This window comes from Fusarium tjaetaba (genome assembly GCF_013396195.1).
Source record: "Fusarium tjaetaba strain NRRL 66243 chromosome Unknown NRRL66243_c0000060, whole genome shotgun sequence".
Taxonomy (NCBI): Eukaryota; Fungi; Ascomycota; class Sordariomycetes; order Hypocreales; family Nectriaceae; genus Fusarium; species Fusarium tjaetaba.
Genome location: NW_023501256.1, coordinates 34,856 through 55,955, shown reverse-complemented (window position 1 = coordinate 55,955; position 21,100 = coordinate 34,856). Strand labels below are relative to the sequence as shown.

The following is a 21,100-nucleotide window of genomic DNA, read 5'->3' as shown; positions in this document are numbered from 1 at the left end:
ACAATGGTTGATAGGCGAGTGCCTTTGTGTCGCGTCGCTTGATCTTGTCAACTCGACTGCTCAACCCCTTTCCTCACAACCAGACGACTCTGATTCCTTAACTGCCCCACTTGTCGCTACCTTTAGCAAATACTGTCAAAGATTTTAAGGCTTAACTATTTAGAAACCACGGTGACATTCTCAATGGTGGCATTGCACTTAGCTCTGGGGTCTGCCACTGGATGTGCACCAAGTCAGTCCCCTACTAAACGTCCGCTATTACCTAGGCGACAGAAATCCACACCTAGGCACCACCGCTCAGATCACCTCGGGCTTCGAAAGTTGCTAGTCTAGATGTTTGCTGTTGGTGTCCCCGCACCCAAGTTTACTAGGCTACCGGCCTAGCCTGTCCGACCACGCCTTCTCGATGCTTGTCCGCTCGAGGAAGCACGGAGAACAGAGGCGGATATTCCGACGCCCCATTTGTCCATTGTTGCCAAAGTACAACCAAACATCATTGCCAACCCCATTGCCATCTAGTCAATGTGATAGTAGATGTACAATATCAATGTAGTTTCATCCCTTCCATAGTTGACACCATCCATCGAGTTGCACCGTCCGTCAACCGAATGACGTATTTGCTAGCCCAGACAGATACTTAGGCCATCCGAGGCTTAGGCCCCCTCTCATCTAAGCTCTGTCGTTCCTATATTGAAGCTTGTATGCAATGGCACACACACTGTTATCTTGACAGAGCTCAGACTCCGAGAAAAGTGCGTTGAGGTCAATCTCGGTGAGGCTGCCGCCCAGAAAGGCCGTGCTAAGTGCAGCACTTTATTTTATGTGAAGGCGAAGAAGAAACCCAATGCTGAGTTTGAGACTTTATTTGGCTTCTTCTGAAGCCTCCGAAGGTCGAGGATGGCTGGTGGCAGGCACAGCGTGGTTAGCTTGGGGGGTCTGGTGCGTTCCTTGACCGCCATATCCTTTGCCATAGGCATTGCCGCCTCGGTGCTGCCCGCCATACTGGTGGCCCTGCTGTGGACTGGTGCCAAAGTGCTGAGGCACAGGGCTACTATAACCGCCCCTCACTACACTGGCGTTAGCCGCTTGTTAATGCTCTGCATGGCGATGGGGGTCAGTATGACTTACTTGGACCGCCTTGCTGGCCTGGGTTAAAAACAGGCTGGTTGTACTGCACGTTTGGGCTCATTCCATACATGGGCTGGCCTTGTTGTGACCCCTGGTGCGCCATCATCGGCGCCGCGGGACGACCAGGGCTGGGGTAGCCATTGACACCAGGGACTGGCTGAGGTCCAGAAGGAGGCATGAATTGCGGGTGTCCTCCAGGATACATCATCTGTGGGCCAGGAACCATTCCTTGAGGTCCAGGGATAAATTGTTGCGGCATCATCAATGGGCCACCCATCTGACCTTGCTGAGGACTCATGTATTGATGATTGTTAGAGAAATTGCGGAACTGATTCATCTGAGGCGTGCCTGGTCCCATGAAGACTGCCTGGTTGTACGGTACTTGCGGAGAATTGTAGGCTACAGGCACGTTGCCGAGGCGGGGTGAAGCAAAAGACTGAGCTGAGTTTGAGTGCATCATGCGGTGGTCGTCGTTTCCATATGGCGGATGGGGAACATGACCATGCTGAGGCGTGTGCATCTGCATAGGGGGCATATGAGGCGAGCCCCTAGGAGCCATGTTCGCGCCTTGCTGGAGGTGGAATGGTAGTTGATGTTGGTGTGGAATTTGAGGGACAACATGTTGAGGGTTCGGGGTAGCCAACGCAGGGCCGCCAAATGGCTGGCGTTCGAAGTATTCTTTGTAAGTCAAATGCATCGTTGATTCAGGCTTCTCATTATCTTGGAGCTGCCGCCAGGTAGGTAGTGTATCGAAGGATGGGCGCAGGCCGGCGTTTTCGTCCCAGTTTCTCCCCTGAGGAGGTGTCAAGGTCTGGATATGAGACAGTATATAACATTTCTTGACATCAATGGCCTTTGTCTTACGACGGATGAGCTGACCATCGGAAACGCCACTGCTTGCTGGGGCATCAACATTGTTAGCAGTAGATCGAGGACTCGAGGTTGCACTGGCGTGGCTATTGGGATTGAAGGCAGCCGCGAACGGGCTGGGCCTAAATTCGTGGCTATTCGGGTTCAGCTTTGCACCCATATGGCTGGGGTTGCCGCTGAGGCGTCGGTTATAGCCAGCTTCGACACCGCTAGCTGGTCCTGTTGGAGGAGCACGGGTTTCCTGACTGGGAGTATGTCCCTGATGGGCTGCAGGAGGCTGAGAGTATTTTTGTTGCTCAACATTGCGTAATCGTTGGGCCAGAGTGCCAGTTTGTTGTTGTGGAGGCACATGGGGACGGTTGTTTCGATACTGCTGCCCATGATAGGGCTGCTGAGCATACTGTTGGCGAGCACCAGGATGGCGAGGTTGTCCCCCGGCTGCAGGTGTAGGCTGAGCACCAGCAGGACCACGGGCTGCTCGGGTATCACTGGGAGGAGCAGATGCACCAGCCGCGGCACCTTGACCAGACACTTTAGCCTGTGAGTCTTTTGATGGAACAACCTTCTCCTTAGTCACGGCAGTAGCCTTGGCCTTGGCCACCTCCTCGGCATTTTTGATAGCCTTAGCTTGGATTTCTTGTTGCTTGAGGGGGTCCTTGGCTATGATGGAGACTAGATCTGTAGGGACTGGGGTTGAGAGTTTGAAAGAGTTGGCAAACTTCTTCAACTCTGTCAACTTGACCTCCTTGTCCTGCTTGGCTTTGTTGCTTCTAGCCTTCTCGGCGTTCTGTCGTTGCTGGCTAGCAAATGTTTTGAATTCCTTCAACACATCGTGTTCAACTGTGGAGGTAGCACTAGGAGTAGGAGCAGCCTGACTTCCAGGAGCCGGGGCAGCTTTGGCGGTATCGCTTGACTTGGTCTCGGCTCCCTTTCCATTAGCAGGCTTTGATTCATTGATCGAGGGCTCTGTGACCTTGACTTCTGTCGGAGCCTTCAGCGCATCGGTTTTCGGCATTGATCCGTTCTTGATAGCGTCGGAGGACTGAGCCTTGGACTCCTCAGAGGCTGACAGAGCCTGTTTCTTGGGCGGTGCTTTGATCTGGGAAGAAATGATTGCAGGGTCAATAGGGGCACCTTTGACACTAGATTGAGCCGCGGGTGCCCGCTTGGCTGGTGGAGTGTACTTGTTCTCACGGCCAGCAGACAGAGGCGGGAAGTCTTGACGCCGAACACCGCTGTATCTGTAGGAGAATTATGGTTAGCCACACGAAGAAATGGCTGGGAAATGGATAGGTACTTGTCCTCTTCATCACCCCCATCATCTCCGCCGACGTAGTCCATGATACGTTCCTCAGCCACGTGAGCAGTAGTGGGCGCGCTGCGTTCAATTTCGCGCGCCTTCCTATCTGCTGCAGCTATCCTCTCCCTGTATTCTGGGTGGTTTTTGTCAATAGCGGTAGTGTAGAAGTTCTCATCGTAATTGGTTTTCAATCCAAAGAGCCTCTCGTTCTCGGCGAACTGGTCCCAATTACCGCTACCGCTTGACTTCTCAAGGCTACCATTGAAAGAATCGTTCGAATCGGGGACCCAAGGTTGAAGAACCCGCTCGTTACCGAATCGATTTTTGGAGATGGCAGTATCGGTTCGGAATGCAGCCCGGCCTCCTATATCACACAGAATTAGATAGCTCTTGCTCGAAAAGACTGAAAAACAAACCATTCTGTTTGCCCCCAGACCCCCCACCAGCTATTCCATCCTTCTTCGGAACGGGCATATTCAGGAACGCTCCAGTCGTGATGTAAATTCTTAAAAGAAAGTCAAGTTTAACAAAGCTCGGCCACCATTCAGGTATCCAGAAAGAAACCCAAGTGACGATGTGGGGTGATTGTGGATATTTCGTTTGGGGTCGCAGAAGGACGGGAAGCGAATTCGTGACTCTGAATAGACGCAGATGTTAGCCTCCCAAGAGCTGTAAAGTCTCTCTGTTTAGAAGAAAACGGCAGGGAGAAAAGACATAAGCAGTATATCATTAGAGGCCGAGTCCTGTTACTATGACATGACGACAGTGGACCACACCAAGATCGTGGGGTTTGGGGATGATCGATAAGGGGAAATACCAAATCGACTTGGTAGAGGGGGGGAGATGGGTATAATGCAACGACTTACTTTGCGACAGCTTGGGGATCAATGCAATAGTCAGGCGATACGATGGCTACCTTATGGAGCTGGGCTGGGTCTGCTGGGCCAAGGCCAAAGCTATAGTAAACTTGCGAAAGGCTCACTTCTGACTCAATGCTGCGAAGGTTAGCAACTGTATGCATACATTCATATGTAGAGCCGTTTCTGATCCACTAGATAGATTTCCGGCGAGCGCTGTGTGCTTGGGAGTATAAAAGATAGAGGGAGCGAGGAGAAATAGTAGGGAAGCCAAGCCGAGCAGTTGTGTGAGGAGAAGCGAAAAGGCGGCTCCAACGAAAACGCTGTCAGGAAAACGGGCGAAGAAGTGAAAGACGATGGGGTTCGAGTGGTTTTACCTCGCGGGTCTATAGAGAAAGGGAAAAAATCCAGATACAATGATCTAGAGCGTCGTCCAGCTCGCGTATCGTTAAAAATTGCCTTGCAATGGGCATTAAGAGCATGGAGCGGAATGCGCAAAAAGAGAGTTTGAGTCGTGGTTGGAAGGGAGAGTCCAGACGATGAGCGACGAGGTCTCGGTGGGAGTTGAATTGGTGGTTGAGGCTTGGGCACTGGACCTTTACTCCGAGAGGTACCTACGTCTACTTACCTGGTAGGTAAGGTACCTAGGGGACGGCACAGTACAGGACAGAACAACACAGTAAGTGGAGGTCACAGCGGCAGTATGCTTAACGGCGGGACGGTCGAAGGGTCTCCTCTGTTGCTATTCTGCTGGACTACAGAGTAGAACCCTCTCTTTTAGTTTGTTCTGGGACACAGCCGCGGAAAGGCTTTTCCCTCCCGGTACTGGGTCCCCTGTTTAACCTCTAATTGTCGTGCTTGGCCAGTGTCGTGTGTCTGAATGCCTGTACAGTTGAAAATACTGTGGATCGCTCTCGAAAGGTGTCTTGTGAGTGGTTTCCCTAAACCCAACCTTTCCATGACATCCATCCTCTTGATAACTTACCTAGGTTATGCGGGTATGTTTTAAAGCATGATCCATCATGTCGTATAGCAATCGTCAACTTGAACAATTGAGAACAAATCAAAACATGGACAATCGCCCGGAGTTGCAATGAAACAATGAGCAATCTAGATCTTACCCCGGTTCCATTTTCTTCATGCTATCCAGCAGGTAATTAGTCCTTGGGATTGTGCTTCTCCTACGTAGCGTCGTAGTACAGACATATACATAAGGTAAGTATGAATGAAAGCTTACGGAGTACACGCTTGTTGTTATAAAAGTGGGCGTTGCTGGGAATGCAGTAGGGATACATCAGTGCGCATAACCCGCATGGGTCTTGAATCTTCAGCGCTTACTGTGATATTCAGCTTCCATTAAGGTATCATCAGAAAACATGCAGAGCTCCAATGCATACTATGTAGCCAAACACAATACAAGAGGGGCTATGTTGGTGTAGGCGCAGTGTTGGTGGTACAACTTGTGTACCCACGAATACGATGCTGACAGCAAGTTTGGGGCCAATGACTGGTTTTCAAACGTATGAGTGGCTGTAACCTGACCGGTTCTGGCTTCGCTGAGTTGCATAGGTACGAGCGTTTCCAACGGCAGGATGTCTGGCGCGGACCCAGAGTTTAGTCTCTTATCTTCAGCATTGCGGTCCTTACCTACGGGTTGAACTGGTAAAGCTAACAATGAGCCCCCGCAACTTTTTACCAAAGCGTATATCGGCAAAAGCAACCCGTTAAGATGCTACCTTTGAATGCAATACAGCAGATCAGACTCGATCTGTCTTTGCGAGAGATATGCGTCACCAAGCTCATGTAACATAAAATTCATGGTGGAGAACAAAGGGGCCTATAATGGATCAAAGGATTTCTACTACAAATATTCACAAAGAGGTCAGCCTCTCCCACATGACTTCTAAACTGTTGGTACAAGTTCTTTTCTCTCTTGGACCTCCATTTATACTCGCAGACCAATCTCCTCGGCATAGGGCAGCACGAACAGATCACCGACAGTTGAAACGGTGGCCTTGCCCTCAAGGAGAGTCTTGGCAGCCTGTAAGAGAAAGTATTAGTCTTACGGAATATTTGACAAAATTTGGGTGAGTTCTTACAGTTTTAATGGATTCAGCGGAGACACCATCGATGGCCTTGGCAATGGCAGCAGAGTCGTAAGACTTGCCGCTATTGACGATAGCAGAGCCAGCAAGGGCGATGCTGGGTTGGCGGAGCTGGTTCTGGTTCAGAAGGTTAAACTTGGCGTAGGCAGCGGCCTTTTTGACGTCCTCCTGGCTCGCTTGGCCATCTGCTATGCTCTTGAGCACCTTAACAGTCTCCTCAGCACCCTTGCGGACAGAGGGAGCAGGACCACTGAGCTGAACAGTAAGAAGGCCAGCATCGGAATAGGTTAGGTTGGAGGTGTTGACAGTAAGACCGGAGGTACCAGCAGTGGCCTTGGCCAGGAGGCTAAAGCCAGGAGCCCACTTGATGGTGGACTGACCACCGAGGAGAGTAGCCAGCACAGCGTGCTCGGGCTTGGTAGAGTCGTAACCAGAGCCGGGGAAAGCAATGACAATAGAGTTGCCAGCACTAGAGCTTGTTCGTTGCTCACCACCAAAGTACTTGGTGGCGTCCGTCTTGAGAGTTTGGCCACTTCGAGGGGCAGAAGGCACGTCCTTGAAGAACTGGCCAACCCACTTGGAGAGAGAATCGGGAGAGGCACCGTCGGCAATGAGAGCAATGTTGGGCTTAGCGTAAGCAACGTCGGCGTAGCTAGCAATGTACTCCTCGTTCAAGTACTTCTGGTAAGGAGTGGAGGAGCTGGGGAGGAGGGAGGAGCCGAGACCAGTGTGGAAGGCGATAGCGTGGGCGTTGTCGAGAGCAGTGGCGGCGACGTCGGCGTTGAGGACAGCCTGCTTGGCGTGGAGAACACGCTCAACATCCTCGTGGAACTCGTGAGCTAGCGATCCTCATTAGTATAGCCCGGATGTGTATGTAGTGTACGGTTGAATGTTTACTCACTGGTATACTTGGTCAGAGAGATGACCTCAGCGAGGAGCTCGGTAAAGTAAGGCAGATCCTCGCGGAGAAAGCTAGCTTCGACAACAACAGCCTCCCTAGAGTGAGAGGAAGCCAATTGGCCACCAAGAAGCTCAGACTCGCGAGTAATGCGAAGAGCAGATCGTCGCTGGGTGTTCTACATAGAGCCAGCAAATTAGCTCAAGTCCTTGATTTCCACTCGATGCTCTCGTCTCTCACCTTGAAGGCAAATTCGGCAAGGCCAACAGAAAGGCCAGGAAGAGGTTGGTAGCGAGTACCGGCCTTGGCCACCACAGCGAGCGTAGTAGTAGGGCCGTGAGCATCCCGCGAGGCGACCTTGAGGCCAGTCACATCTGAGGTCTCGTATGATCCGGTCGAAGCAGCAGCGGCGTAGGTACGTCGTTGGACGCGGCAGGCCTGGCGGGCAGCCTGCTGCGCAGTTCGCGCAAGGGACGATCTCGAGATCATATTCGCGGGTGATGGCGTAGGCAATTGGCGATCCTTCGGCCGTCTAGGTGAAGCAATTGATCTCCAAGAGAAGTGCCTCGTCGAAAAGGTCCCGTCTAATTTTCGGGCTACGGGACGAGTGAGAATGTCACGTGATTGTCCAGGTCAGCCAGATTTCCATCCGCGGCATTGGCTCCTCAGTGCGACTTCAGCGACATTGGCGCTAGGGAAAGAATCAATACTACGTACTAAGGTACTAAGGTATGTTAGTAGGTAGTACCTTACTCCGTCGTACCCAGCATTGAAGTTTTGAACCCCACCTATTGTGAGGACAGGCCTACCAGCAGCTGACTTACAGCAATCAGAGTTGCAGGCAAAAATTGACTTATTAACGATCCATTAGCATTTGCGCCGGAGAAAAAAAAAAGCATCCCAGCCTTCTTGCTATCTTGTCTGCTTTTCCACCCTTTAACCTTACAGCTAGCATTGCTGGAAACGAAAATCTCGATTTATTCTTCTCAGGCTCTCGATTCTTCTTTTATAATTTTGTGTCAATCAATGACGTTCCGGTAGCAAGTGTGAAGCTCTAGAGATAGTGAGAGGATCTCTAGGAGCAAGCAATGCTCGTTGTGAGTCGAAGCAGCTCGACTACCATTTAAGATATACCAGCTGACAGCCCCTTCACGGCAGACAAAACATGCCGCTGAGCTTTGTGCTCTCCTAGTCAATGATCTTCATGGCGAACTTCCTTCGGTACGTAATGTTTTATGCCGTAGTTGTCTGGGTACAAGTGAGGTTGTGGGGCTGACTTGCTCGTCGCAAACAGCGAATCTTGAATGCACTGCTCATAAAAGGCCGGTCGACCATTGCGCAACTGGTCCAACACACATCTCTCACGCCGCGATACTTGCGAAATGGCATCGCTGTTCTGATACAGCAAAATCTTCTTTACCACCACACAGACGCTAATACCGACATCACGTACTACCAAGCCGATGCTGATGCCTGTTACAACCTTGTACGATCGGGGAAGATCTTAAATGCGATTGAGAATCAATACGGCATCGCGGAGCGGGAACTCGCCCAGACTTTGATGCAACTGGGTCACGCCCGAATCGCCGATCTTTCTCAAGCTTTCGGGTCGAGGGCGCCTAAGCTCAATGGACATGCTAACGGTGAACATAAAACCCACGATGGCCTCATCGAGTCAGAAAGTCACCTGAACTCTGTCCTTGTTCGCCTGATTCGAGCAGAAATCGTCGAGACTGTTCGGCCCGAAAGCTTCCGGAACCCTAAGGATGTCTATCGTGAGATCGAAGACGAAGTCACCAAACCTCGACCAGGCGAAAAGGTCACCAAAGGAAAGATCGAGGCTCAACGCGAGGTCATCGAACGCTCTAGAACATATAGAGACCAGTCCAAGACTTTGAAGCGTCAGCTTGACATGAGCGGGGGTCACAAGCCAAAGAGACGGAAACTTGTTAATGGAGCAACACAAAATGGTCATGCATACGATGCTCCAAAACTGAACGTAAGAACGTCAAATTATTTACGATTTGATTTCCCGACTGACATTCCACAGCCCAATGTGGTGATCAAGATAAACTATGAAAGATGCTTGGTTGAGCTGCGGAACCAGAGACTTGCAGAACTCGCAACAGAAATGCTTGGGGAAGTCACTGGTGAAGTTTACCGCACAGTGCTCGATCTCTTAACTTCAGATTTCTCAAGGTGCCAGTCTGACCCGCTACTCGATGAAGTGACTCCTGGACAACAACCAGCTGTGACAACTATCGACATATTTGAGCACCTGGACGAAAATATCAACGTCCAAAATGGGATTGGCAAAACTCCAAGAGAAAAAATTGACTCACAGAGTGCTGAACGGATCAGGGAAACAGCGCCGGAGTCAGACGACGATTCTGACGATTCAGATGCCGGTCCTCCCGGTCGAAGAAAGGCGTTTGACGTTGATGATGAAGTTGATGAATGGGCTGACGATAACCATGAGGGTACAGCTAATGGGGAACAAGAAAACAGAGTAAGATTCGAAGATACTACGAATGGAAACGAGACCCGAATCTCCCAGATGCGCCGTCATCTTCTTCTCCTCGCGGAAAGCAAGTATCCGTTCATCCGTCACTGTGGGATGTACGGCCGCGGGCAATGGACAGTGGACTTTGGTCGCCTCGTAGGCAAGCTGCGGGAAATCGAACTGGACGCTATTATTGAACAATCCCACGGTCGCCATGGTCTACGCTTGACCCGCATTCTTCGAGAGAAGGGCAAGCTTGACGAGAAAATGCTTCCAGCCGCCGCGCTCATGAAGAAGGGTGACGTGCAAGGCAAAATGCTCGCGATGCAGATGGCAGGTATAGTGGATGTTCAAGAAGTGCCCAAAGATAGCAGCCGACTTGCCAATCGAACGCTCTTCTTTTGGTATTTTGACAAAGAGCGAACCCAAACACAGGCACTGGATGACATTTACAAGGCTATGCTCCGATGCCTTCAAACCTTAGAGGTGGAGCGCCACAAGGAACGAAACATTCTTTCGTTTGTTGAGAGGAAGGACGTGCAAGGCAAAGAAGAGGAGGTCATGACCACAGAGCATTACAACAAATACAACAGGCATCTGGGAGTGCAGGACAAGCTTCTCGGTCAAGTCATGAGGCTAGATGAGTTGGTATCTGTGCTTCGTGATTATTGAGGAGTGTAGAAGGAGACGCCAATGCGTGTATATATCTTCATCAGCTCGAACCTCGCTCGGAATTGGCGGTTGGCCTGGGTATCAGGTACTGACGTTGGGTACGGTTTGGCCTCATATCATCTCTGCATCCATATTTTAGACAGCAACTCACGAAAAGAACGCTTTGAATCGCATTTTTTCTTCTCTTTTCTTTTGACATTTTTCTCGCCTTTGCTTCGTGACTTCGTGACCGTTTGGTTTGTTGTTGAAGGTAAGACTTCAGTGTTGTGTGTGTGATGGCCATCAGAAAGCATGCATGTTCATATGGTCAGTAAGATATCGCTAACCTGTAGGCTGGCCTCTCTACCTGGTAATGCGTATTTGCTGACAGGGGAACTTTATGTTAGTTCTTGTAATGTAAGAAGGCCCGTACTCCAATTTCTGCATCACTTTGCCTTCGTACCTAGTTTCTTTCGTTACTTGAGACTATGACTTTAAGGCTAGAATATAGAGCTCTCGGTCTCCGGGAACGGCAGTATCCGGCTATCATGGCGTTACTTTCGCGATAAATATGAACATTTTAAGTTTTCCTGGGTTTATTAGATGAAGACGGTTATAGAGGAACCATCGCGGCTATAGGGTACCGTGATTATTTGTTAGTGGCTTGTATAATAAACTATGGATCATGCATGCTTTGCCGCTGTCGAGGGTCGGGATTCAAGAGTGGAGTCTCTCTCAAATCACAACAGAGAAAAATCCTAGTGAAACCCGTACTCCGTAGACCGCTGGACGGATAGGTAGGTAGCTACCTACTAAATAAAAGCTCCACGATTCTCCGACGTCGGTCCGGAGTACATACAACCGCAAATACGCCAGGGATTTAGCAAGGACCAGGGGATTCCTAGGAACTAAAAAGAGATAAGTGCATTGGGCGACAGGAAAAATTTCCCAAGCAGCCAGCTCTTGAGTCTTATACCCGAACTCTTGCTCTTGCGACAAGCTCACGATTCCATTTTCCAAGTTTCTTGAAAAGTCTTGGGAAATACTGACAAAGAAGCGGCCTGATCTGATTTCTATTACTCTGTCCCATCAAGATGTCTCCCCCCGTCGCTGCTGGTCGCGAGAAGGAGTCTGGCCTGGCTCGTGTCCTCGGCTCCGGTACGTTTCACTCCAATTGAAGCAGGCGAGAGTCCATGCTATTGCTTTACGGGTTCCTGCAATCGATATCTCTAGTTCGAGCTGACAAGATCTTGACAGGTTCCGCTGGTATTGCTGAGTTGGCCGTCTTCCATCCTGTACGGAACCCCACCTTTCTTGAGCACAAACACTGTGACAAATGTTGGAGCTGTTCACTAACCCCTCCACAAGGTCGACACCATTGCGAAGCGGTTGATGAGCAACCAGACCCGTGTAAGCGAATTGCCTCTCTCGATGCATGCCATTGGACAATATATTGACAGCTTGGGCTTGTAGATATCCGGCGCCAGCGAGTTGAACAAGGTTATCTTCAAGGACAAGGCCACCGCTCCCTTCGGACGAAAATTCGTTTCCCTCTTCCCTGGACTGGGATATGCCGCCGGTTACAAGGTCCTCCAGCGTGTATACAAGTATGGTGGCCAGCCTGTTGCTCGTGATTACCTCTCCAAGCACTATGGAGCAGACTTCGAGAACGCCTTCGGCAAGAAGACCGGAAAAGCCATCATGCACTCTACTGCTGGAAGGTAGGACATGAAGACCTCTGTTTGTTGAGAAGCTTGACCTAATGTGCCCCATAGTCTGATCGGTATTGGTGAGATCGTTCTCCTACCTCTTGACGTCCTCAAGATCAAACGCCAGACAAACCCCGAGGCTTTCCGTGGCCGTGGCGTCCTCAAGATCGTTGCCGATGAGGGTTTCGGCCTGTACCGTGGCTGGGGCTGGACAGCTGCTCGTAACGCCCCTGGGTCTTTCGCTGTATGTGTGGCCTCTTCTCCTTGAGTTGATTCAGAAGACTGATTTAGTGTAGCTGTTTGGTGGATCTGCTTTTGCCAAGGAGTATATTTTCCATCTTGAGGATTACAACAAGGCCAGCTGGTTCCAGAACTTTATTGCTTCTATTGCTGGTGCTTCCGCTTCTCTCGTTGTCTCTGCTCCCCTTGACGTGATCAAGACCCGTATCCAGAACCGAAACTTCGACAACCCTGAGAGTGGCTTCCGAATTCTCTCCAATATGGCCAAGAATGAGGGCCCCGGAGCTTTCTTCAAAGGACTTGTCCCTAAGGTACGTTCACCATCATAGAAGTGATAGCCGTCTTTCTACGGCCCGCCAGCTCCCGATCAACTCCCGTCCCCACTCAAGAACTTCTCGACGCTAACTTATACCGCCCTGCAGCTGCTCATGACTGGTCCCAAGTTGGTTTTCTCATTCTGGCTTGCCCAGACGTTGATTCCTGCCTTTGACATTGCATTCAAGAAGTAGAGATGAAATTATGCAATATTTGAATTCATGTTAAAGATAGACATACGAATCTAGATAGGTACTATCTGGACGCTGATGACGAAGACAGCTTAAATGGGAGTTTAGACGGATCAGGTTATTAGGTTTGCTACGATAGACACGCCGCTGCGCCGATATGAGAGGATCGGCTTCGCTTGGAAGCGAGGTAATCTGTTAGTGAAGCAGTGGGGTGACACTCAACTCTGTATAAATAAAGCGATTTGATTTGATAAATGCCATCCGTTCTAATCTGGAGACGCCTGTGGGACGGAACAAAATTCAAGGCTTAGGCGACAAAACCATATAGGTAAGCCAGCGTGGGCTTGAGGTAAGCTTGAATGGTTTCGTTTGGCCATCGTCTTCTAAGATCTGAAGTTTTCTTTGGGGCTTGGGTCATACCTTATTGAAAGGCGTAATGTGATGGTGCTGGACTTGCTTACTCTCAACGTCACCTATCTACCAGGGCATCAGAGCGGTAGGCACAGTTACTTTGTTTAGATTTGCTCGATGCAGCCGCGAGCAAGGCCATGATCCCTGTCAAATTCCACAATGATGTATTTCATAGGCCCCTCTTCACAGGGCGGTCCAAAGGCCCTCAATTCGTGGTGTGATCTGCTCTGTTGTGAGCTTGTGATTTGCCAATGTCAACCGGGGGTGCGGTACAAGGACAGCCTAAGGTCGAGTTGACTATCAGTGCGGGAGGTTGCTCGGCAACCAACCAAGCCCGAAACAAAAAATAAACCAGGTTGCGGTTACGCAACGGACAGCCAAAGATTGAGTTATAGCTTCTCCCAACGCCATCTGAATTAAACAATGCAACCAGCTTTGATGCTCTAACTTCATCCCCTCCAATTTCATCATCCTCTTGTATCTGATACCCCCTTGAATTGTTTGTTATACTACCTGCTTTCCTGCTTGTTAGTTGCAACGAATATATTCAGATACTTACACCGCATTCCTCAATCCCCACCGACTTTTGTTTGCTCTCTTGTAAATACCGTGGCTGCGGCGCCGTCCGCATTCTTGCCGTTGAGACCAACACACTTCTCACATACCATTACTTGTTTCCAAGGAACCAGGACAGACATGTCTTCTTCGGAGCGAGACAGTTCTTACGACGGGGAATTTCAGCTGAGACATCAACAGTCGGCTTCTTCAGATCCCAATATTCGAGCACTTGTTCCAATGTAAGCTTTCTTGTATATGCCCTCATGCGTCTCTTGCGCCGACTAACAGGGAACAGGTGGGACAGCTCTGACCCCGAACGCTGCCCCCCTCCGCTGCCTCTCAATCCGGGGTCGCCATTAACTTCACGGGTGGGAACTTCGAGCGCTATCGCATCTGCTCACGCTGCACTTAATGAGCGAGCGAGAGAAAGCACCATGGTTCCTACCAAGAGAATAGAGTCCCCGACAAAGGGACATCGCCGACTGCAGTCTTCAGTTCGTGATATCAGCATGATGATCGAGGGTGCTAGCGGCCACAGCTCGCCATCGCGCTCCCCAGAGCGTCAACAACGCCCTGAGACGCCCTCTCGGTCGCGAGATTTTGATAATCGGCCAAACGAAAAGGACTCGGTAGTGTCGGGCACGACACCAATACCTGGACCCAGCTTGACGCCGATTCTGCGTCCTGCAGTTCGACGGCCTCCTCCTCAAAGCATCCTCGGCGAAAACACACCGCCACAATCGTCCACCATGCTTGCTCTTCAACACATGACCTCATCCACGCCTGTCAAAGAACCGGAGAACCCTTTGACGGATATCACAAATGGCTCATTAACCTTGTCAAAAGGCCCCCAGAACCTAGAAGCGCTGTCTGATCAAATTCTCAGCCTGACTAGCATCGCGACAGGACTTCAGAAGGAGATGTCTCAGTTGAGCCGCCGAAGCAGGGACAATGCTACTGATCTCCTTAGCCTCAAGGAGGCTACAAACTCGAGAGATGAAGATATCCGTAGAAGCCTCAGAGAGCTTTTGGGAAGTCACGGCAATGGCAACGATGGCCACAACAGGCTCCCTCCAGCTCGCGACCCCTTTGGAGGATATTACCTAGACAACAAGCCACACAACCTCTCTCCACCAAGCACCAGAGGCTTTCATCTCCCTAGAATTCCCTCTCCCAAGAGCTTTGGCGACTCAATTGAGCGAGGGTCCATCAGCACACCCTCTCTTGCTGGCTCTGAGGCGCCACCCTCCGTCATTCTTCTGGAGCGAATCATTCGGGAGATGGGCACCAAGGAAGGACAGGAGTCTCTGCTCGGCCGGTTACAAGAAGTTTCCAATAAACTGTCTGGCATGGCCACATCCCAGAAGCTGGATGAAGTCATTGAACAGGTGAAGGCTCAGTCCGAGCAGGCCATTATTCTCGGAAACTCTCTTGGCAGTCCTCATGCGAGCCGGTCTCGTAACCTCAGTTTTGAGTCAGAAAACAGCCGAAGTGATACCATGCCGGGCCAAGCAAGGAGTGCCGTTTCCCAGCGCGTCGAGCACATTATGAGGAATGAGGCTCGCCGAAATTCGGAGCCATCAGCTCGTGGTGCCGAAATCTTGAATGACGACCTCATAAGCATCATTCGCTCTGTCAAAGACAGTGTCTCTCAAGGCGGAGGTCTTACTGCCGAAGTCAAGGCTCTTGTCCGCGAACTGCGAGGCGAGGTCCTGGGCATGGGCCGCGAGATTGGCCGACGGCTCGAGCAGCAAGCATCACGAAGAGGTGTTGAGGATCATGATACTCCAAGCAAAGATGAAGTCGCTCGCGTTATCGACGAGGGGCTTGAGCAAATGAAGGATCAGCTGAATCATGTTCTCCGCGAGCATAGACGCCAGTCAGCTGCTTCGGTCAACACTCAGAAAAGTGCTGTCGACTACCAAGAGATATACAATGCCATGAGAGCGGCCATCCAAGACAACGAGGCAACCAAGAGTAACTTACCCGACTTGAGCCGAGAAGATGTAATCGAAGCTGTCAGAGACGCCTGGGAGAACTATAAGCCCGAGATCGAAGTGCAGCAGCTTGGACTTGAGAGGGACGAAGTCTTGGCTTGTCTGAAGCAAGGCCTTCAGGAATATGCGCCCCGCGATGACCATCCTCCCGCTGTGACTCGCGACGAGGTTTTCACTGCTGTGGTAGATGGTCTAAAGCACTTTGTTCCTCCTCAGGTTGATCAACCCGCCACTCTTTCGAGGGAGGAAATCATTGACGCCGTTCGTGACTGCCTTGAGGAGTTTGAATTCCCCGTTGCCCCAGGTGCTGGAAACGACATCACTCATGAGGACGTTGTACACGCCGTTAGGGAAGGCCTCCAGGACCTCGATGTCCACTCCAGCCGGGCTCTGGTACCGGCTTCAGCGAGCAATGATGATATTGCTGAACGCCTCCGGGAGATCATGGAATTTTTGCGCCATGAATTCAAGACATTGTCCGAAGAGACTAAAGAGACGGTCGCGGCTAATGGACGTGAGACCGAGCAGGTACGGGATGTGACCAAGGACGGTTTTGAGAACCTTCGCCAAGCTATGGAGAGTTATGTTGATCGTGCCACTGGCGCTGCTGGCCAGGAAGAGTTTATGGATGACCTTTTGAAGTCTCTGGAAGATTTTAAGGATGAGATGGCAGGCATTGTCTCAACCACCAACCAAGAATCTCGTGAGCAGCTTCAGACTGAGCTCGAGGGTCTCCGCGAAATCGTCAACTCATCTATGGTGCCTGCGTTGCCACCTCAGGCCAACAACACAGAGGTTCTGGAAGCTTTGAACACCGGCTTCAACAATTTGCGGCAAGAAGTTTTGCGACCACGCGCCGAGACTAGTGAAATCCTTGACGCACTCAATGACGGCCTCAATGACCTCCGGGCAGGTATGGACCGTGTCACGAACAAGCCTACCGACTTGACCGCCAATGACGAGATTCTCGAAGCACTCAAGACTGGACTCGACTCCGTCAGAGCTGATATTGAATCCATTCGCGACAGCAGTAATGACCGCGCCGTTGCCACGCTGGAGTCTACACCCCCTGCCAATGACGAAGTCCTTGAAGCACTGAAATCCGGACTCAGTGGCGTACGAGCTGATATCGAAGCACTTCGAGATAGTCAGATAACGAAGGCGGTCGCTGTGGTTGAGCCAAAAGAGAACGACGAGGTTCTCGAGGCCTTGAAGAATGGCCTCGATGCTCTCCGTGTTGATATCGAAGCTATTCGTCTAAGCACATCTGAAAAGCCTGTTGCACCTGTCGACAACACCACCAACGACGAGGTGATTGAGGCTCTCAAGAACGGGCTTGACTCTCTCAGGGTTGATATTGAAGCCGTTCGTGACAGCAGCGAAAAGGCTATCGCACCGGCCGACAACTCGTCCAGCACAGAGTTCATCGAAGCTTTAAAGAACGGACTTGAGTCACTGAAAGCCGATATTGAATCATCTCGTGACAACAGCGATCGTGCTGCACTCGGAGAGGATGTCTCAAACGATGAGGTAATAGTTACTCTGAAGAATGGTCTTGATTCCCTCCATGCCGAGATCGCAGCTCTTGCAACCCAGGAGAAGCCTGATACTCCCATAGAGAACACTTCAAACGATGAAGTTATCGTCACCTTGAAGAATGGTCTGGACTGTCTTCACGCCGAAATCGTAGCAATCGCTACTGCCCAAAAGGAAGCAGCCACCCCAGTCGACAACACCACCAATGATGAAGTCATTGAGGCCCTTAAGAATGGCCTCGATTCTTTACGAACCGACATCGAAGGACTTCAAGAAAGCAACCAGAAAGCTCTAGCCCCAGTTCCAGATGCTAAGCCCAACGATGAGGTTCTGGATGCTCTCAGGACAGGACTAGAGTCTCTCCGTTCAGATATCGAAACACTTCGAGAAATTAACAATGAACGAGCCATTGCACCTGCAGAATCAGTCACCGAAGAGAAGATCCTTGATGCTCTCAAAACCGGCCTTGAATCTGTTCGTTTCGACATTGAGGCTTTGCGGGATAGCAACAGTGTGCGGGCCCTTGCAGCAGTGTCAAATGACAAGACAGGGGATGACGGACCTTCCGAAAAGATCAAATCGGATGACATCAAGAACCTCGAAGTGCTGATTGCAGGACTTGCCATCAAGATCGACGGTGTCAAGTCTGAGAACGAGGCTGATCAGAAAGATGATTTGTCTCGTATGGAGGATTTACTTCGCACACTTCAGGACAGCGTCGACGAGATCGCCTCCCGGGAGACACTCACAAGATCGGCTTCGGTAAAAAAGAAGAAGGAGGATGGAGAAGGAGAGACCGCTCGTGCAATCGTGGGAGACGGCGATGAGCCTGCATCAAAGGAGGATATGCAAGCCATCGAGACTATCCTGCGTAACACCAAAGGTCAACTGGACGATCTGATTGATGGTGAGCAAGCCGTTCGAAAGGACCACATCGACAATGTGGAGGCCTTGCTTCTTGAGACTCGGGAGACTATGGGGTCCCTTACCACCCAATTGGAGACGGTGTGCCGCAAAGAAGAGGTCTCGGCCTTGGAAACTCTTCTTGGTCAAGTCTCGACTAGACTTGATGAGATCAAGGAACACGCTACGAAAGAGAGTGAAAACCCCGACAAGGTCACCAAGGCTGATGTCGAGGCCGTTGAAGCCTTAGCTCTTGAGGTCAAGACAGTTCTTGAATCCTTTACCAGCACTGACCTCGCCCTCCTCGCTCGCAAGGAGGACATTACCAGCCTAGAGGCTCTTCTTGTCAAGAAAGAAGATCTTGGTGGCCTAGAGTCTATAGTCAAAGACTTTCAGGAGAAGCTGGATACCACAGTTGACGCCCAGACCAAGGCAATCGCAGTCCGTGATGAGGAGAGCACCTCCGTTGGCGAGCGCGTCACTGAGGTCAAAACCTTCCTTGAGGAACTACAGGGAACCATCAACGTCAAGCTTGAAGAGGGCGCAACTGGCGTCGAGAGCATTAGTAAGCTCCTTGAGACTGTCGGCGAGAAGATCAACAAGAACGAGAACGTCCACCAGGACCTCAAGGACATGCTTGATACCATCAAGACTGAATTTGAGGACTCCAAGGCTGTTGTGTCTGGCGTCAAGGTCGAGTCTAACGAGAAACTTCAAGAGGCAACCGAGACGTTAAGCACCAAGATCGACGAGAAGATTGGTGAGCTCATTGCCAAATATGAGACTCTTCAGACTACCCTTGATGATAGAAGTAAGGTCAGCGAAGCCAGGGACGAAGCTATGGAGGCAGCCGTTGTAAGCTCTAAATCTGTCACAGATGAGCTCAAGCTTCTTATTGATACTCTGGGCTCTACTGTCACCGATTCTCTGGAGAAGATGGAGGAGGCTTCTAAGACTGTCTTCACCAAGGTGGAGGAGCTCGTGGCCCGCAGTGAAGAGACTCACACCGAGGACAAGGCCGAACATCAGCAAACCCGCGACCAAATCACTGAGGCCTTGACGGCTGTTGAGAGCTTGAAAGGAGAGGTCAGCGAGTCTCATCCCAAGATTCTCGAATCTGTCAAGGATCTTCTTCTACTTGTCGGTGAACATTACGAACACTCCAAGTCTTCGACGAGCGAAATCCAGGACAAGATTGTCCAGCACAAGTCTCCTGAAGAGCTCCTGACCCTCCTGACACTTCTCACTGATGATAAGTTTCATAACACGCATGTTCATGAGAAGTTGGATAAGCTTATCGAACAGATCTACGATGACTCGGAAGTCAAGGAACGCCTCAACAAGATCATCGAGGAAAAGTACAACGACACAGAGGTTCGCGAGAAACTAGACAAGATCATCGATGAAAAGTATGACGATTCTCAAGTGCATCAGAAGCTCGCTACCATAATCGAGTCCAAGTATGATGATTCGGAAATTCGGGAAAAGTTGGACAATATTATTGAATCTAAGTACGACGACGCCGAGGTGCGGGCTAAGCTTGACAAGATCATCGAAGAAAAATATGACGATGCGCCAATCAAGGAAATCCTTGGCGTACTGGTTGAGCAGAAGTACGACGATACGCCCGTTCGTGACAAGCTTGACCTGATCATGGACTCCAAGTACGATGATACTTTGGTCCGTGAGAAGCTCGATCTGGTTCTGGATGGCCGATATGACGACGCTGTCGTGCAAGAGAAGCTCGATAAATTGGTCGACCACAGCGCTGTTGCCGATCATGCCTTTAGTCGCCTTGATACACTGGACAAGGTTCATGCCTCGGTAGTCCAGACAGCTGCTGATATTTCCGAGTTCCTCTCAGCGCAGAAGCAGCGAATTGAGCAGGCTCACGAAGACCATACCAAAGCTCTCCAAGAGACCATGGTGTCTGTGGAACGTAAGCTCGCCGAGAAGGATCACGTTGAGGCAGCAGTTGCAAGTCTCCGAGACGAGGAGGAGAGGCTTCGACAGAGTGTTATGACTTTGAGAACAGAACAGGAGAGTCTGATACGCCAGAAGACACGTTTGACTGGTGATGTCTCTTCCCTCGAGACGGCCCTTCATATGCGTAAAGAGGAACTCTACGACATGGAATCTCGTGCTGAAAACCTGGAGCGCCGGATCCTTGAGGGTGTTATGGATCATTCTCGAGTACTTCTCATGGCAAAGGCCAATAGGAACGGTGGCGATGCTATGAGCCGCAAACGTGTTAGAAAGCCTGCCAACGAAGAGGAGTCTCCGGAAGCAGGTGCACATGGCCGCAAGTCTATGGTGGGCATGGCACTGAATGCTAAACGTAATTTGGCTGCTCCAGTACAGAACGGAGCAGGTCGCAGGATCGTTTCGCTCAGCCAGATCAACAACAATGTAGCTTCTGGAGGTGTCAAGCGAAGCCAGAGCGTACGAACCCCTTTGGGCGGCGGTAAAACATACCGCAAACGAAGCTGGGGTGGTAACCTCGACAAAGGTCTCGCCGACAATGACAAAGAGAATACTGTCAATGAGACCGTCGAGGAGGTTGATGAGGCGGATGTCAAGTCGGCAACAGTGCCAGAGGCTCAAGAAGCCCCTACAGACGAGACAATAGTCATTGAATCGGCACCCAACGATGAGGAAGCGGCTGGTGGTGAGGGTGGCGACAGCGACAACGAAACCTTGAGAAGAAGCAGTCGAGGCACCGTAGTCACGAACAGTACGGATATGTATACGGATGGTGACGAGTATAGTGAGTACAGTTATACCGAAAGCGAATGGACAGAAAGCAATGTTGGGACTGATGCAGGATCAGTGCAAGGCAACGAGGTCGTGGTCTATGGGAATTAACGCAGAGAAGTAATGGCAACAAGCTTGATTTAGCTGGCATACCATGCATGTTTATTTTTGAGA

At 50.7% G+C, this 21,100-nt stretch overlaps 5 protein-coding genes across 5 annotated transcripts; 3 read left to right on the top strand and 2 right to left on the bottom strand.

The window, feature by feature from the left end:
- Positions 1 to 861: 861 nt before the first annotated feature.
- FTJAE_2955 (PBP1-Pab1p interacting) lies at positions 862 to 3,772 on the bottom strand (the record flags this gene model as incomplete). Its single annotated transcript, XM_037349201.1, has 4 exons — positions 862 to 1,067; positions 1,129 to 3,239; positions 3,296 to 3,662; positions 3,715 to 3,772. The coding sequence occupies 4 exons, from the start codon at positions 3,770 to 3,772 to the stop codon at positions 862 to 864; spliced, it is 2,742 nt and encodes a 913-aa protein (XP_037209869.1).
- A 2,328-nt stretch (positions 3,773 to 6,100) lies between these two features.
- Positions 6,101 to 7,647, bottom strand: FTJAE_2954 (ubiquinol-cytochrome c reductase core subunit 2; the record flags this gene model as incomplete). The annotated part of the gene is made up of 4 exons (XM_037349200.1): positions 6,101 to 6,196; positions 6,255 to 7,099; positions 7,162 to 7,336; positions 7,399 to 7,647. The coding sequence occupies 4 exons, from the start codon at positions 7,645 to 7,647 to the stop codon at positions 6,101 to 6,103; spliced, it is 1,365 nt and encodes a 454-aa protein (XP_037209868.1).
- Positions 7,648 to 8,246: 599 nt separating this feature from the next.
- FTJAE_2953 (DNA-directed RNA polymerase III subunit RPC3) lies at positions 8,247 to 10,333 on the top strand (the record flags this gene model as incomplete). Its single annotated transcript, XM_037349199.1, has 4 exons — positions 8,247 to 8,255; positions 8,296 to 8,379; positions 8,453 to 9,157; positions 9,209 to 10,333. 4 exons carry the CDS (start codon positions 8,247 to 8,249, stop codon positions 10,331 to 10,333), a joined length of 1,923 nt encoding a protein of 640 aa, XP_037209867.1.
- Positions 10,334 to 11,406: 1,073 nt separating this feature from the next.
- On the top strand, positions 11,407 to 12,770 carry FTJAE_2952 (YHM1 (mitochondrial carrier); the record flags this gene model as incomplete). Its single annotated transcript, XM_037349198.1, has 7 exons — positions 11,407 to 11,470; positions 11,546 to 11,607; positions 11,681 to 11,722; positions 11,786 to 12,033; positions 12,088 to 12,265; positions 12,318 to 12,572; positions 12,684 to 12,770. The coding sequence occupies 7 exons, from the start codon at positions 11,407 to 11,409 to the stop codon at positions 12,768 to 12,770; spliced, it is 936 nt and encodes a 311-aa protein (XP_037209866.1).
- Positions 12,771 to 14,170: 1,400 nt separating this feature from the next.
- FTJAE_2951 (transport USO1) lies at positions 14,171 to 21,037 on the top strand (the record flags this gene model as incomplete). Its single annotated transcript, XM_037349197.1, has 1 exon — positions 14,171 to 21,037. The coding sequence occupies one exon, from the start codon at positions 14,171 to 14,173 to the stop codon at positions 21,035 to 21,037; it is 6,867 nt and encodes a 2,288-aa protein (XP_037209865.1).
- Positions 21,038 to 21,100: the final 63 nt, after the last annotated feature.